At 32.8% G+C, this 15,759-nt stretch overlaps 1 protein-coding gene across 1 annotated transcript in view; it reads right to left on the bottom strand.

Moving 5' to 3' along the window:
* POT1 (protection of telomeres 1) overlaps nucleotides 1-15,759 on the bottom strand; it is a 39,804-nt gene that overhangs the window by 17,210 nt on the left and 6,835 nt on the right. Inside the window, exons 2-6 of the mRNA XM_012650439.1 lie at nucleotides 14,747-14,902; nucleotides 9,157-9,323; nucleotides 7,979-8,058; nucleotides 3,751-3,807; nucleotides 181-337 (exon numbers count right to left, since the gene is read on the bottom strand). Coding sequence (XP_012505893.1) covers nucleotides 181-337; nucleotides 3,751-3,807; nucleotides 7,979-8,058; nucleotides 9,157-9,323; nucleotides 14,747-14,902 — 617 coding nt within the window. The remainder of the gene's footprint in view (nucleotides 1-180; nucleotides 338-3,750; nucleotides 3,808-7,978; nucleotides 8,059-9,156; nucleotides 9,324-14,746; nucleotides 14,903-15,759) is intronic.

Below are 15,759 nucleotides of genomic sequence, written 5' to 3'. Positions count from 1 at the left end.
AGAAAGAACCAGAAGGATTTACCCTCTCAGAATTTAGTAGTAGTTTCCTTGAAAACATTACCATTCTTTCAAAATGTACAAAAAAAAATCACAATTTACTTATTCCTAGGACTTAAAATTATATATACGTACAAGTACATATACAATGAAAATTTCTGTTTTATTATGTAAAATACTTACAGTGAATGACATTTAGGACAATGAAGTTTAACAGACTGAAAGAGTTTTCTGGGTTTATATGACCTCAATTTTGCTCGGATGCGATACTGTTGAGGAGCTTTTTGTTTCAAAATGGCACACAGTGGTGTTTTCTCTAAATATTGATGATCTGTAAGTACTGCAAAGAATTTTTATATTAAATCAGAATAATCACAAGAATTATAAGTATATTCATGACATATATTCCACTGAATCAAATACATACTAGCAAATCTGATTAATTTAAGCTCTATTAACTGTCAACTCCACGAAAGCAAGAGTTATGCCTTTATTCCCTGATGTTCACTAAAGGCCCGCAAGCATAGTGCCAGGCACACAGTAGGTACTCAACAAATGTCTACCGAATAAATGCTGGATAATTTGGGCAAGAAAGAATTAAGTTATCTATTAAGTGTTTAAAAAATTATTTTTGCATAGGACTAATAATGGAGATCTCCTGGATAACTTAGGGAAAACATAAGATTTATTTAACCAAGAAATTAATATACTATTCATAAAAATATTAACAAAATACTGATCTCTTAGACATCTCTGACAGTCAACAACTTAAGTTCTAATTGGCATTTGCTACAAAAAAAGGTAATGCAAAACATTTGCTAGATATTTGTTAGGTTTCTCTCCCTGATATTTCAAATTAGTGGCTCTTTACTGAACTATCATTTACAGAATCAGATTGTTTGAGACGAGGACATTAGGGGTAATCTAACTCTCACGATGGTGGTGGAGTAGTGCAGAAGGGGAAGTTCAGGGCTGGTGGGAGGAAGGGGGAGAAAAGGAGGAGGGGGAACGAAAGGAGGAGAAATTAGAGATATACTGGAAAAAGAAAAGTCAAACATTTATACCCCCTTAATATTTTGAAATAAAAAAAGCATTAGGGGCAATTACCTGGGAAATGGGTAAAATGGGTCTCCTCAGCTAACTGTGGACAGAGGGCCTGGGATTGCAGTGGTCAGTTTACACTGGGGTAAGTATAAAATTGCTGCTGACCCTTAGCTTAGGATAACAGACTTGCTTGCTATACATTATAGGGTAACACTTTTCTGTGTTTTAGAAAATGTAACTGACGGGGTGCTGATATACTATACCTCATGAACCTTGACGGCCAGGAGGACAATTCCTTTCTGTACCTAGCTTTAATCCGACTAAACTCTCGTTGAATTAATCTTTCTTCAAGGAGCAAGTGGCCAAGGGTTTACAGTGGAACATTTTTCTTCTTTTTTTCTTTTTTTGTAAAAAGATCATAGGCAAACCTCATCAATTTTGTGTAAAATGCTACATAGAGATAGCAGCAATTGCTTCAAACTCACATTTTAAGATAAAGTTAACTTCTCATTTAAAAATACTTTCGAACTTAAAAAGAAATTGCAAAAATAATACAAACATCTTCTATGCAGCTTTCACCAAGATTCACCAATTGTTAACATTTTGGCACATTTACTGTTGTCTCGTGTCTGTCTTTATCTCTGTCTTCCTCCATATATATGTTATTGAATCACTGGAGAATAATTTCCACATATTATACCCTCTTCCCCTAAATACTCCAGTGCATATTTCACATGAAGACATTTTACTGACATAAGTACAGTGCAATTTTCAACATCAGAACATTTAACAAATCAATAGACAGTACTCAAGTTTCTCCAATTGTTCCCAATATGTTCTTGTAAGCATTTTATTTTTCGGTCCAGGATCCAATCCTGGATCTGCATTACACCTATTTTTCATGTCTCTTTGGACTTCTTTTATGTGGAATGGCTCCTCGGCTTTTCTTTGTCTTTTATGACATTGATATATTGGAGGAGTACAGGCCATTTATTTTGTAGTATAAACATCAACTTGGGTGTGTCTGATTTTTCCTCACGTTCAGGTTCAGGTTATGCATTTTTGGCAGGAATGCTACATAAGTGGTATTGAGTGCTTCTCATCACATCAAGAGTCACGTAACTTCAGTGTTTGCATTACTGTGGATATAACTTGGTTCAGCTGGTTAAGGTGGTGTCCAATAGGTTTCTCTGCTATAAACCTACTATTTTCCCCTTACAATGAATAAGAAGGTGCTTGGGAAAAGGTAAATATCCCATTCTTCATCAAACATTTAGGATTTTGATAGTTTACAATCCACTGATTCCCAACTAAATCAACAATTACTATCATGGTTGCAAAATGGTGATTTTTTTTTTTCTAATTTCACCACTCTTATTATTAGCTGCCATTCTACTTTAAGGAAGAGATTTCCATTCAACCCCATTTATTTATTTTTCTTTTGTTTATTATCAACATGGAGTCATGTACTCCTACTTTATTCAATGACTTCTAATCCATCACTAATATTTATTTTGATGCTCAAACTGTCCCAGGTTTGACATGGTTTACCATATGCCATTTGTCATGCTTCATCACTAACTGAGAACTTGCTTACTTTCTGGCACTACGAAATGTTCCAGACTAATTCTGTAATTTCCCTGGCCTAGTCCCGGAATCCGCTATTTCTCCAAGGAACACTGATTCCTTTTAGGGACATACACCATTTATAATCCAAGATCTGTGCACTAGGTGTGCTTATTGCAACTAGAGTGCCATTGCCTCTGTGTCCTTTCACTGACAGAAATTGGGTATATAAGAATACACATTCAATCAACACAAATACACATAGGCACCTATATATGCATGATTATGTATGTGTGTGAATTTATATATGTATTATACATACACACATCTGTATATATTTCCATATGTATAAAACCATAACTACATTATGGCACCTCCAATACCACAAGCTTTTATCTAGCCTTCTCCCATTCCACATTTGTATCTCCTCTCTCCAATATATTTGTATTTTTACAATAATACATTATTTAATACACATGTGCTTAAAATATTTTTCTAAAAAAAAATTTTTTTTTTATCTTAACTAACCGAAGGAGGTTATGTAATAGATATATTATCATTGCTAACATTAAATTAAAGTTTGGGGTATATTGTAAGGAGATCCTTTATGGCAGGGGTTCCCAACCTATGGTATATATTTCAATATATATTTCATTATATATTACAATAGAAATAAAGTACACAATGAATATAATGCACTTGAATCATCCCAAAACCACCCCCCACCTCCTGGTCCATGGAAAAATTATCTTCCATGAAAATGGTCCCTGGTGCCAAAAAGGTTGGGGACCACTGCTTTATGGTGCACTATTAAATGCATCACGTGAATTGATTAAAATTAATGTCATAGAGTATATTTTATATTCTAAAACTAAAAATGTACTGTTAAATAATAAAATGATATCTTTTATAAACCTTAGAGATACGTGTCTTAAAATATTTCAATGTGAAATTATGTATCTTCATGGGTTCCATTTTATTCTAGTGCAGGAGGAGGAAAGATAGTTAAATATGGACGTATTTTTGCCTACATGGCTATCTGTTCTCACTCTTAGATAGGAATGTATTAGTTGGTAAGTGTAAGGACAAACTTTATTATGCTCATTACTGTGCCTATGTCTTAAAAATGATATACAGTCTTACTTGTAGCAGATAGCTGTTGACATCTTTCTACCTCATATAATGATACTGATCCAGAGCCTACAAGAAGAAGAAGAAAAAAGAATTATAACTTTTAAGTCCACTAAAAATTAAATATGGAACTGAAAACTGTAAAGCATTGCTGACAAAAACTGAAGAAAATATAAATAAATGGTGAGATGTCATATTCATGATTTAGAAGGCTCACTATTGGTAAGATATCAATTCTCCCCAGATTATCCTACAGATTCAGCACAAGTCTAATCAAAATAGCAGAAGCTTTATTGTAGAAATTGACAAGCAGATTCTATCACTTATGTGGAAATGCAAAAAATCTAGAATGCTGAATAAAATCTTGAAAAAGAAGCACAAAGTTGAAGGATTTACATTACATGACTTCAAGACTTACTATAAAGCTACAGTAATCAAAACAATATAGCACTGGCATAAGAACTGACAAGTAAACAGAATTAAATAGAGAGCCTAAAAATGAACCCACATTTACATGGTCTTTTGATTTTTTACAAAGGCAGCAAAGCAGTTCAAAGGGAAAGCAAAACTCTTCAACAAATGGCACTGTAACAACTGGAAATCTGTATGGGGAAAAATGCATACTTCACACTATACTAGCGAGCACTGAATGGAAAGCCCTGAAATAAGCCCACATTTATACTCACTGGAGTTTTTCTTTTTTTTCTTATTTTAAGAGATAAGGTCTTGCTCTGTCATCCAGGCTGGAGTGCAGTGGCATGATCATACCTCATTGCAGCCTGGAACTCCTGAGCTCAAGTGATCCTCCCAGCTCAGTCCTGAGAAGCTGGGACTACAGGTGCTGCCACCAAACCTGGCTAATTTTTTTATAAATTTTTTGTAGAGATGGGGTCTTGCCATGTTGCCCAGGCTAGTCTCAAACTCCTGGCCTCAAGTGATCCTCCTGCCTTGGCCTCCCAAAGTGCTGGGATTACAGGTGTGAGCCACTGTGCCCAGTCCCTCACTTGATTTTTGACAAAGACACCAAAGCCATCTAACAAGAAACAGATGGTGCCACAACTAGAAATTCCTACTGAAAAGAAAAATGTCCACCTCAAACCATACAACTAAGTATTAAAAAACAAACTACTGATATATGCAACGATATGGATAAATCTCAAAAACACAGTATGTACAGAAGAGTACAAATATATAATTCCACTATTTTGAAGTTCTAGAACAGGCAAATCTAGAGGGATTTGGGTTACAACATGTTTATGCATTAGTCAAAACTCATGGAATGATATATTGTCCATTTCCTTGCATATTCCTCAAAAATAAAAAAAGAATCCTAAATTACTACTGAACTCTAGTTAACTATGTTCATACTGAAGTGTTCAGGAAATGTACCGGTGCCTCTGCAACTTACTTTGAAATGCATCAAAAAATAACGTGAATTGAGATCAAAGGAGGGACAGAGAGACACATGTGCCAGCACACAAGGTGTTTACCGGAGAATCTAAGTCGTGCGTAGTATGTGAATGTGCATTGTATTATAGTTCTAACTTCTCCGTAAGTTTGCAAAGTTTTATTATGCTGGAAAAATACATCATGACAGAAATTAAAGGAGAGGTGGATAAAAGAGCACACTTATGAAATTTAATAGAATGATCTGATGAACATCATAAAATAGGAGTTTACTTTAACAAGAAAGCAAAAGTAGTAATCATAGCAATAAGGTTACAAAATGCTTCCTAAAGTAAGAATTTAAGACTTGAAAAATCTACATTTTATAATTATTTTAACTTACATTTTATTATATATACTGGTATATTATGTTTTAATAATTTATTTTATAGGGCATCATATAGAAATATATGCACTACTAGTTCTTTTCCCTTAACATTGCTAACCAATGGCATAAGAATCCAAGGCAAAAAGGACTTGAATGGACATCTCAAGCTGGCATCGTACAATTTCAATGAATCTGATTTATTAATTAATATCTGCCATTCCAACATGAAATGTAAACAATGGCAGAAACCTTAAAAATTAGTCAAATAAGAAAATACGTGTAAAACATATACATGGTCTCCCATAAACTGATAAGAAAAAGACAAAGAATCCAACAGAAGATCAGACAACGGGTAAGAGCAGACAATCCAAAGAAGACGGACTAAAAAGAGCTGATAAATACATAATAAGATTTCCAGGTGTCCAAATAGTCAGAAAAATTAAGACACTAATTTTTAACTGCCAAATTGTCAAAAAAAAATTACACACAGTGTTAACCTCTAATACTGTGAAGGTGTAAGGGAAGTACCTTCTCCTTATTCGGATATAAATTCCTATGATCTTTTGGTAAATAATCTGGCAACATCTATTAAAATATGTGTCTACCCTTAGATATATCAACCCCACTTTTAGGAGTTTGTATTTCTGAGAAACAAAAGCATGGAAGTATAATGTTCAAGTTTGTTTATTAAAGCATTATGTATAAGAGCAAAAAACTGGCAACAGCCTGACTATCAAATGGAGAATGGCTGAATAAATAGTGTTATACCCATATGACCAAATATTATGCCACTATTAAAAGAATGTGTTGAGCCATATGAAGTAGCCCAGAAAGATGTCTATGATATATTGTTAAAGAAAGTGGCTGGGTACAGGGCTCACATCTGTAATCCTAGCACTTTGGGAGGCAGAGGTGAGAGGACTGTCTGAGGCCAGGAGTTCAAGACCAGCCTGAGCAACATAGCGAGGTCATGTATCTACAAAAAATAGAAAAATTGGCCAGGCATGGTGAAGTGTGCCTATAACCCCAGCTACTCGGGAGAGGCTGAGGCCAGGAGGATTGCTTGAGCCCAGGAGCTGAGGCTGCAGTGGGCTATGAGGACGCCACTGTACTCTAGCCCCAGCAACCAGAGCAAGGCCCTGTCTCAAAAAAAAAAAAAAAAAGCAACTATTATAGTATGATTTCATTTCATTTTGGTAAAAATTTAATAAAGAGGGAAAAGTCGTATTTGTTTATGTATAAGTATATATGTTTGTATAAACACAAAGGTATTGAAGGACTCACATACTAAACTGTTAACCTTACCTCAGAGAGTAGGGCATAAAAGGCACAGGAAAAGCTATTCAACTTGATATTATGACGTGCATTACTTTGTAATTTAAAAATAATGAAAGAATCATTTTAAAAGGAGAAATGAGATTGTAGAAAGTATAATTACAAATTATACTGTCTTCAAATGATCCTCAATTGAACTAAACTGGCCTCCTAATGGTAGTTCAAGTAATCACACATAAGACTACAATACTATCATCAAAATGTCAGCAAGTGGAGTTTTAAGATAGAATGAGGAAATAAATTTAAAATATATATAAAATACCAAATAGCCTGCATATGAATTAGTCTTGCTTTGCTGTCAGTTAATAGCGAAGTAACTGTGGGAAAATTATATGATGCCCAAATCTAAGTTTCCCTTTTGTAAAAGGTAGAAAATAATGCATATCATAGGAGTGCTATCAGGGTTAAATAATAAAGCATACAGGTACCTGTCAAGAAATACACGTTAATTTTCATGCTTATCATTACTTGTATAGAATGACATGGTTCTTTGGATCATACTAGGGTAGGAGTTAGATTGCTAAAAAAAAAAACGTGAGATAGAAATATGATCTAGATTTAGTTTCCAGAATGTACAAGTAGGTAAGTGGTAAAGAAAAAAATATTACACATTCAAAGTTTTAAAGTTCAGATTTGAATAGTCTCCTATTCTGGTGACAATAATATAAACAAACACTCCCCCTGTTTGTTAACATCTTATAATTAGATATTTCATTAATTCAATAAAGACTGGGAATTATGTATATATCTAAGATGTATATGAGCAAAAAATATTTGGTTTATTTGAAATAAAGCTGCACAAACAACCTTTGTTCTTTTTGGAAACTGACAAGCAAAAGAGTTGCTTAGAGAATTGATACAGATTTTCTTATGAATACACACACACATATATTTCATAATCAAGTAATCATTACTACTCCAATTTGAAAACGTAACTATATAATTTAGGAAGGGAGCACGTTTACCTTTTTGTGTAAGACATACATCAAGATTTAGGATATCTCTTTACAATATATATGAATTAAAAAAAAAAGACAAAGAAAGAGAGAAGACATTAAAAAAGAGAATTATGATGATAAAATTATTTTATGTAGCAGGAACTAAACTGTCAATGTCAAAAACTGTCCTTACTTGGTACGCTGTCCTCAGGTTCTGATTGACAGATACCATCTGAAAGCTGATTGGCTGTCAAATCTGCAGATTCTAAAGCCCTAGAATTGAAAGAATACAATTTCAAACTGTAGGAAACAAAGTCAATATAGTAAGTTTAGTTCTATCTACAAAATCCAGAAATTCACTGAAATTGTATATAAAATTTTGTGTGTATATGCTTTCTTCTCTAAAGGGTCTATAGCTTTCATCAGATTATCTGAGAGTTCTAAGGTCCCTCAAATTAAAAACCTGAGTTTAGAAAGAAACAAGTGGAAGAGTGGGATGATGAAATACTACAAACAAAAATAAGTTGGGAATTAATGGATGACATTGAGTCAGAACAATTTCACTCTAGATTCAAGAAGAGAAATGCAGTGTTGCTATATATTACAATATGTAATGTAAATCAGTGAAATTGATACAAAATTAATAAAACAAAAGTGAACTTAATTGGTTCCAAGGTTATATTGATTTCAATAAATTAAAATTTAGACAGTAATTATTTCACTTCACTATACTAAACAGTATATCTTCTCTTTGAAGATATGTAGATTTTTTTATTTCTAGAATACTGATCAAAATGTTTCTGCACACAGAACCTAGGAATATTTCAAGAAAAAGAGAACTGAAAATATAGCAGGATTTAAGATAGTATTTACTTTCTGTGAATATCTAAAAGTTTTAAAATAGTTTTTAAAAATATAACACACCAAAACACTTTTGTTATCTATTTAACCAGAGGCACTTTAGGAAGATATTTTTTCATGGAAGGATTAAGTATTTTTGGAATCCTACACATATATCAAATTTTCAAAAGTTTGGCTAAGTCCAGTTTCCACTCAGTGTTGTTGCTGTACTTGGAGAGTGTGGCAAATGGTAGAAGAGGAGCATGAGTGAGTGATAAGTGTACAAGGTAGATTCCAACTGTTGGAAAACTTTGATTATAACCCTGGCTCTGCTGCTATATATTAACACTTATTTGAACCTACAATCATTTGATATGCTTCATTTGGCTCATTTATTAAAAAATATAGAGAATGGCACAAAAGGCTATGAGGATCAAATAAGAAACCTTTCAGACTCCCAGGAACAACATTGTCCTAGAAATCAGCTTAATAAACACTTACATTTTCGAAATAGGTATATAAAATGCTTACTTTTTCAGCTGATCCACATCAGAGTTATTTTCTGGCAAGACCCTGATTCCCCGACCATAACTGGTACCTCCATGAAGATGAAACTCCAGACTTAATGTTGTCTGGTTCTCTGAATTCACTGACTGAAGTTTGGTATGGAGGCTATAGATTCTAAGAAAGCTTCCAACCTAAAAATAGAATATTTACTATTTAGAAAGTGAAGAAAAAAAATTAAATGATTTCTGATATTTGAAATTTTAACAACTACTATGGGGCAATGACCAATAACAACCACCAGGGAAACTGGCCAATTAGAAAATATACTGAGTATACTATACCAGTGTGACTGAATTATCAGACATGGACACATGACAAAACCAGAACATATGCACACGTACGTGCATGTATGCACACAGGCACAAGCACAAATATATTCAATTGGAAGACATATTTCCATTTCATAGATATTAAAATGTTAAAAAATACTGTGTCTTAGCAGCAATAAAATATAGTAGAGTTAGGAAACCCATTACCTAAATGAAATTCAAGCTCTCTATCTGCTTAAAGTTTCTGCAAATAACTTGCATTAACTAGCTTAAGATTAATTAAATATGATCACTAACATACTGTCATTATAAGAATACCAGAAAAAAATTTTAAACGTGCTACCACATTAAAATAATAAATATTGCCCTATCCCAAAAGTTCTATGGAAAGAAAACTTTTGTAATAAAGCATTTGTGCCTGCACCACCATAGTAAGTTTACACTCTAAGTTCAAATATAGGATTAAATCAATTAGAATTTTTTAAAAATTGTTTTATTTCAGCATATTACGGAGGTACAAATGTTTAGGTTACATACACTGCCTTTGCCCCATCCAAGTCAGAGCTTCAAGTGTGTCCATCCCCCAGACGATGTGCACTGCACCCATTAGGTGTGAATATACCTATTCCCTCCTCCTCACTCTCACCTGCCCGACACCCAATGAATGTGTTACTACTATATGTGCACATAAGTGTTAGAGTTTTGAACTAAATGTTCTATAGTTAATGTGAGATGTTTTGCTAAACTGAATCTAAAAATGTCTTTAATTAGAGTATCTGAGATTTTCTTTTAATAAAAATTCCAAATGAAAGATGCAGAATACTATTCAAAATATTGATGCCTACCTAAAGGAAGAAGCTATTTAACCTAAATTATGTTTATATTTATGAAAAAAGATTTATAAACAAAAGGAGTTACTAGAAAATTTTATTTTTTTTTGCATAAAAACAGCATTCCTGACTGCTGGGTGACTGTGGGGCTACCATTTTCTTTTTTTTCCTGCAAGTTCAGGATTGAATAACAGCGGTGATACAGTATGTAACAGAAAAGCAATACAGGTTGATTTTACCTTATCCAAAGTGCTTGGGACCAGACAGAAGTGTTTCAGATTTTGGAATATTTGCATATACATAACGAGGTATCTTGAGGGTGGGACACAAGTCTAAACATGAAATTCATTTTTATGTTTCATATACACCTTATAAACATAGCCTGAAGGTAATTTTATACAATATTTTAAATAATTTTGTGCATGAAACAAAGTTTATGTAACGAAGGTGTCACTGTTTCATGTCAGCATTCAAAAAATTTTGGATTTTGGAGTACTTCGGATCTTGAACTTCAGGATTAGGGATGCTCAATCTGCATAACAGAGAATATAAAAAAAGGATGAGCAATAAATCAACTTTCCACTTCTGGTTGTGGTAGCTTCTCTTCATTGTATTTCTCCTCATTACTCTCTAGCTCTGATGGAGGGGAGATAGGAGGAAATAAAGTAAAGGGAAAACATCTACATTCCCAGATACCACTCCTTAATTCCCAAGTGTCTTTTTTTGCATCTGATCATGGGTTTTATGAGGAGATAAAGTACCCAGCCTTTTCTTCTCTGACTTCTTTCACTTACATCTACCCCATGGCAGAAGAATAGGACAAAGAAAGTCAGGGAAGGAAAACACAAAAAGAAAAAAAAAAAAGAAGATAAAAATCATTTTCCTCATGGTCTTCAAAGTGAGCAACTGGAAGAAAATACAAAAATTTCTATTTTTAGCTCATTCTTTTTGAATGTTTATTATTTTGTGATTCTTTTTTAATATGTGTGTGTGTATATATAAATACACTAGTACAGCACATATATATAATCTACAAAGAATTTAAAAGAAGGCCTAAACACATGGAGAAAGATACCATATTCACAGACAAAAAGCTTATTTTTCAATATTATAAAAATGAGAATTTCCTTCAAATCAATCTTTAAACTCAATGCAATTTCAATCAAAATCCCCAGTGTCTTTCATGGAATCTGAAAAGTTAATAGAAATAGTTTATAGAAATAGTCATTTTTGAAGAACAGGAAGGGGGGTTTGCCATATCAAAAAGTACATAAAGTAAAAGCATAATATGGGTGTACATACGTATATGTTGAGACAGAGAGGTACTTGGGGAGCAAAAACAAACAAACACATAAACAAAACAAAACAAAATGACAAAACCTGAGATCAGGCAGGGGCATAAGGAAGTTTCAATGTGTAGTTTTATTTCCTAAAAATTAAAAGTGCCTGAAATAAATGTGGCAAAGCACTTAGAAATAAGTTTAAATGGTGAGCCTTGGTTTTTATGTTACTCTCTTCTCTATTATTTTTTAATAGAACAAAATTTAAAAGTCAAGATAGACTTTATTTGCATAAATAGACTATAAAGCTAACAAATTGTTGTTATGAGAAATACCATCTGGAGGCAGCATTGTACTTTTTTTAAGCTTGACTAAATATACTACGAAATGTACCAAATGCTCTATTATAAAAGACAAATATTAGTCTTGTCAATACTGTGATAAGATTCCAAAGATAGAAGTGAAAATATAGTTTAAAAACTGTTATAAAACTCTATTTTAATACATAAACTAAAAAAAAATCAAAGCAAACATAGTTAGTAAGAAATCACTATCCTTTTAGAAATAATCAAAACATTCCTCATAAACTGTCAAGAATTTCTCATTATGTTTAGCATTTTTAATTTCCTACACATGTCTCAAATAGCCAGTCAAATCACAGTTGTTGGGCCACTGAAGGCCAAAACATAATCATGACTTTATGTTTGAGAATTATTTTAAAACTTATTCTGGATAAGAGTGAAGACTTTAAAAAATATGTCTTTAGTTTCCAGACAAAGGTTTGAAATGTCAGTTTATGTACATGAGCCTATATTATGTTTAAGGAATAACATATAACTTACTTAAAAAGCAAGATTCAGAAAAGAGTTAAGAGGAATTTAGGCTGTAAAATGTATTGTTTATAGAAATTGATTATATTATACTTCACAATTGCATTAACTGTCCACATTTTTTTCCCTGCTCCTATACAACAAAAGTCTTTTGAATTGCTTCCATGTATTTTGATACAAAAATGCAATTTTAAACAGCTGTCTTGAAGTGCTGAGAATTCATTTGTATCAATGTCCTGTGACTGAAGATTTCCCAAATTAATGAGAAATGTTATAAGAGCTGTCAGAAAACAAATGTGATGTCAATGTACATTAAATAAAAGTATAAAGTTATATTACAAGGAGAAAAAATCCTTTTCATTTTTATATTGCATTGTAGACAAATAATATAATTCTATGATATCTTTAGAGAGAAATGAAGTGCCATACACTTTCTTAATTATGTGTGCTCATATCACCCTCTAGTGGGCAAAATAAAGCAGACAATAAAAACGGAGAAGAAAAAAAATCTACACTCACTGATCGATTCATGTAGCAGCAGATATTATTTACTTCATCCTTACTATATGGAAAGCACTCTGCTAGATGCTATTTAGGACTTGGACAAGAAAAGCACGACAAGTGGGGAAGCAGAAAAGACCTATGGAAACAGCATAGGTAATTAAGAGAAGGTAATTAAATGGTTAAAGTAGGTATGCAGAGTGTGGCACTGAGGTGAATCTAAAATGTAAATTCAATTCATTCATGAAAGAACTCCCTCTGTCTAAAAAAAAAATCTTCAGAACTGGATTAATTATTATTTTTACTTTTGAAATAAAGTAATCAATGTAGACAGTATCTTTCAGAGAAAAAAAATCAAAAGTGTAACCTCAGTTTTTTCTGATACGTCATATACACAATATGCACACACATACATACACTTAAGTGCAGTAACGTCTTCCTGGGCCCTAAACCCTAAATTTAAATTAATTTATTTATTTGATTTGGGTGAACTTATTTGTAGCATAATGTGGAATTAGAAATATTTTCTCCTCCATGGACAATGATTTGCAAAAGGGAAACTGGGCAATGGAATTCAAAGCTTCATCACTTTTACTATTTTCTTTTAACATTCTATAAGTAAGTAGGCTGGAAGATATCTGCAATAAAAAAGATCATTTCCTTTTAAGGATTGAAAAGATTAGCTCTGGAAACAGACATTCTGAATTCAAACACTGGCTTCATTCAACTTGTTATGGGATATTGCACAATTCATTTAACTTCTGTGTGCTTCACTGCTCATTTGTAAAATGAGATAAGGATAGCAACTATCTCATTGGATAGTACCAAATATAATGAAGTGCCTAGCAAATGTTACTTATATTATTTACTGTATTATTATTTAAGATACTATTCTTTACTACAAAGGATACTATCAAATAAAAGATATAATAAAATGAAGAAAAAATATTCCCTATAATTTGTGTTGTTAATAATTAAGCACTGCCATATCTAAACTGTGTATCTTTATCTAAGAAGCTACCTTAAAAACAGTATGCAAATTCTATAAAACTATACAGTACACAAAAACACATAATTTATAATATATATTTCAGGTGTCTTAACAATTTCTAAAACCAAGGAGTGAAAAGTTACCATTTAGATTCTTTTTTTCTTTTTTTTGGAGATAGAGTCTTGCTCCGTCACCCCAGCTAGAGTACAATGGCATCATCATAGCTCACTGCAACCTCAAACTCCTGGGCTCAAGTGATCCTCCTCCTTCAGCCTCCCAAGTAGCTGGGACTACAGGAACACACCACCATGCCCAGCTAATTTTTTTTTTTTTTTCTATTTCTAGTAGAGACCAGGCTCTCATTCTTGCTCAGGCTGGTCTTGAACTCCTGGCCTCAAGTGATCCCTCCTGCCTTGGCTTCCCAGAATGCTAGGATTAAGGGTGTGAGCTACCGTGCCTGGCCATAATCTAGATTCTATCAAACCAATTTACCAAGCTTAACACTTAACAGTAAGTTATATAAGATTTACATACCCTTAGTCATTTTAAAGCAGTATACCTCACATGACAATTTTTTTCCTGACTATATTCCCAGTAAAATTGTGTACATATTTAATATATTCAGGAAAGAGTCTTTTAAGAATCATTCAAATCCATTATAATTTATCTTTCAATAATTTATTTTCAGCATATTTTATAAGTTAAAAATTGATAAAAGTAAATTTGAAGTTAATTTCTACACTCCAAATATAACATATAAGTGTAATCATTTATCACCAAAATTTATATGACCCCAAATCACCAAAATTCATAAAAATATAAAGTAACAAACATTTTTGGTACTCAACATTACCTTCAGAGATTTTGCCACTTGAACATGGTTATCGTAGACTAAAATGTCTATTGTCAGATTCTGTAGCCGATGGATGTGACTTAAATCACCTTCAAGCACAAGGTCTTGTATTAAGACTCTCCAAGATGGGAATGGTGTCCTGGTGCCATCCCACACCTGCCGTAAGAGGACAGAGCAAAGTTTAATGATCCCTTGGGAAAACTGCTGATGCTAAAGAGAGTTTTGTTTTCTGGTAAGATTACTTAAAAGTAATTAAATATATGCCTCTAAATATCAGCAATATTTTAAATATGACATTATTTTCTGACTGCAAAAGAACTATATATTAATACATATGAACAATAGGTAATGTGGAAAAGGTAGAATGGAAAGAAAAAAAAAGTCACACTGCCATAAACCTAGACAAAATACTAACATATTGATGACTTCATCTTTTTTCTTCTGTGTATTTATAACATATATGCCTTTAAAAAAAAAAAACTAGCTTTATATTCTGCTTTTCTCTTTTTAGCTTATTTTTGAGCATTTTATCAGGCAATGACCGGAGATATACTCAAAGACAAAACTCAGAGCCTTAAATGTGTCTATTAACAAACAGAACAAACATAGCATATTAGAATAAGCTTTCAACTCGAGTAATTAAAAAAATAACAGAACTATAGGAAGTTGGAGGGAAGTCTTTTAATAAGGTATTTGGTTTTTGGGTAGGTAACTTTAACATTATCCAGAAATCTGGAAGATAATTGAAATGATGTACCTCTTTCCCTTGTCCCTATCTTCTCAGTCTCTCCTACCAAAAGTAAGTGAACACCGGAAACTAGTTTCTTAAATATCTTTTCAGACAAGTACTTTAGTACATATGCAAATACATATTGTTTTCCCCCTTTTTGTATACACACAATAGCATACTATAAATACCCATCTGCAGTTGCTTTTTTCATTTAACTCTTACAGATTTTTCCACATTACTATGTAAAAAGCTCCCTAATTTAGTTTCCCAGGGCTGCGGTAAC

The sequence above is a fragment of the Propithecus coquereli genome, unplaced genomic scaffold (assembly GCF_000956105.1).
Source record: "Propithecus coquereli isolate 6110/MARCELLA unplaced genomic scaffold, Pcoq_1.0 Scaffold326, whole genome shotgun sequence".
NCBI classification, from domain to species: domain Eukaryota; kingdom Metazoa; phylum Chordata; class Mammalia; order Primates; family Indriidae; genus Propithecus; species Propithecus coquereli.
The sequence above is the reverse complement of the archived record's forward strand: the minus strand, read 5'-3'. Positions and strand labels throughout refer to the sequence as shown.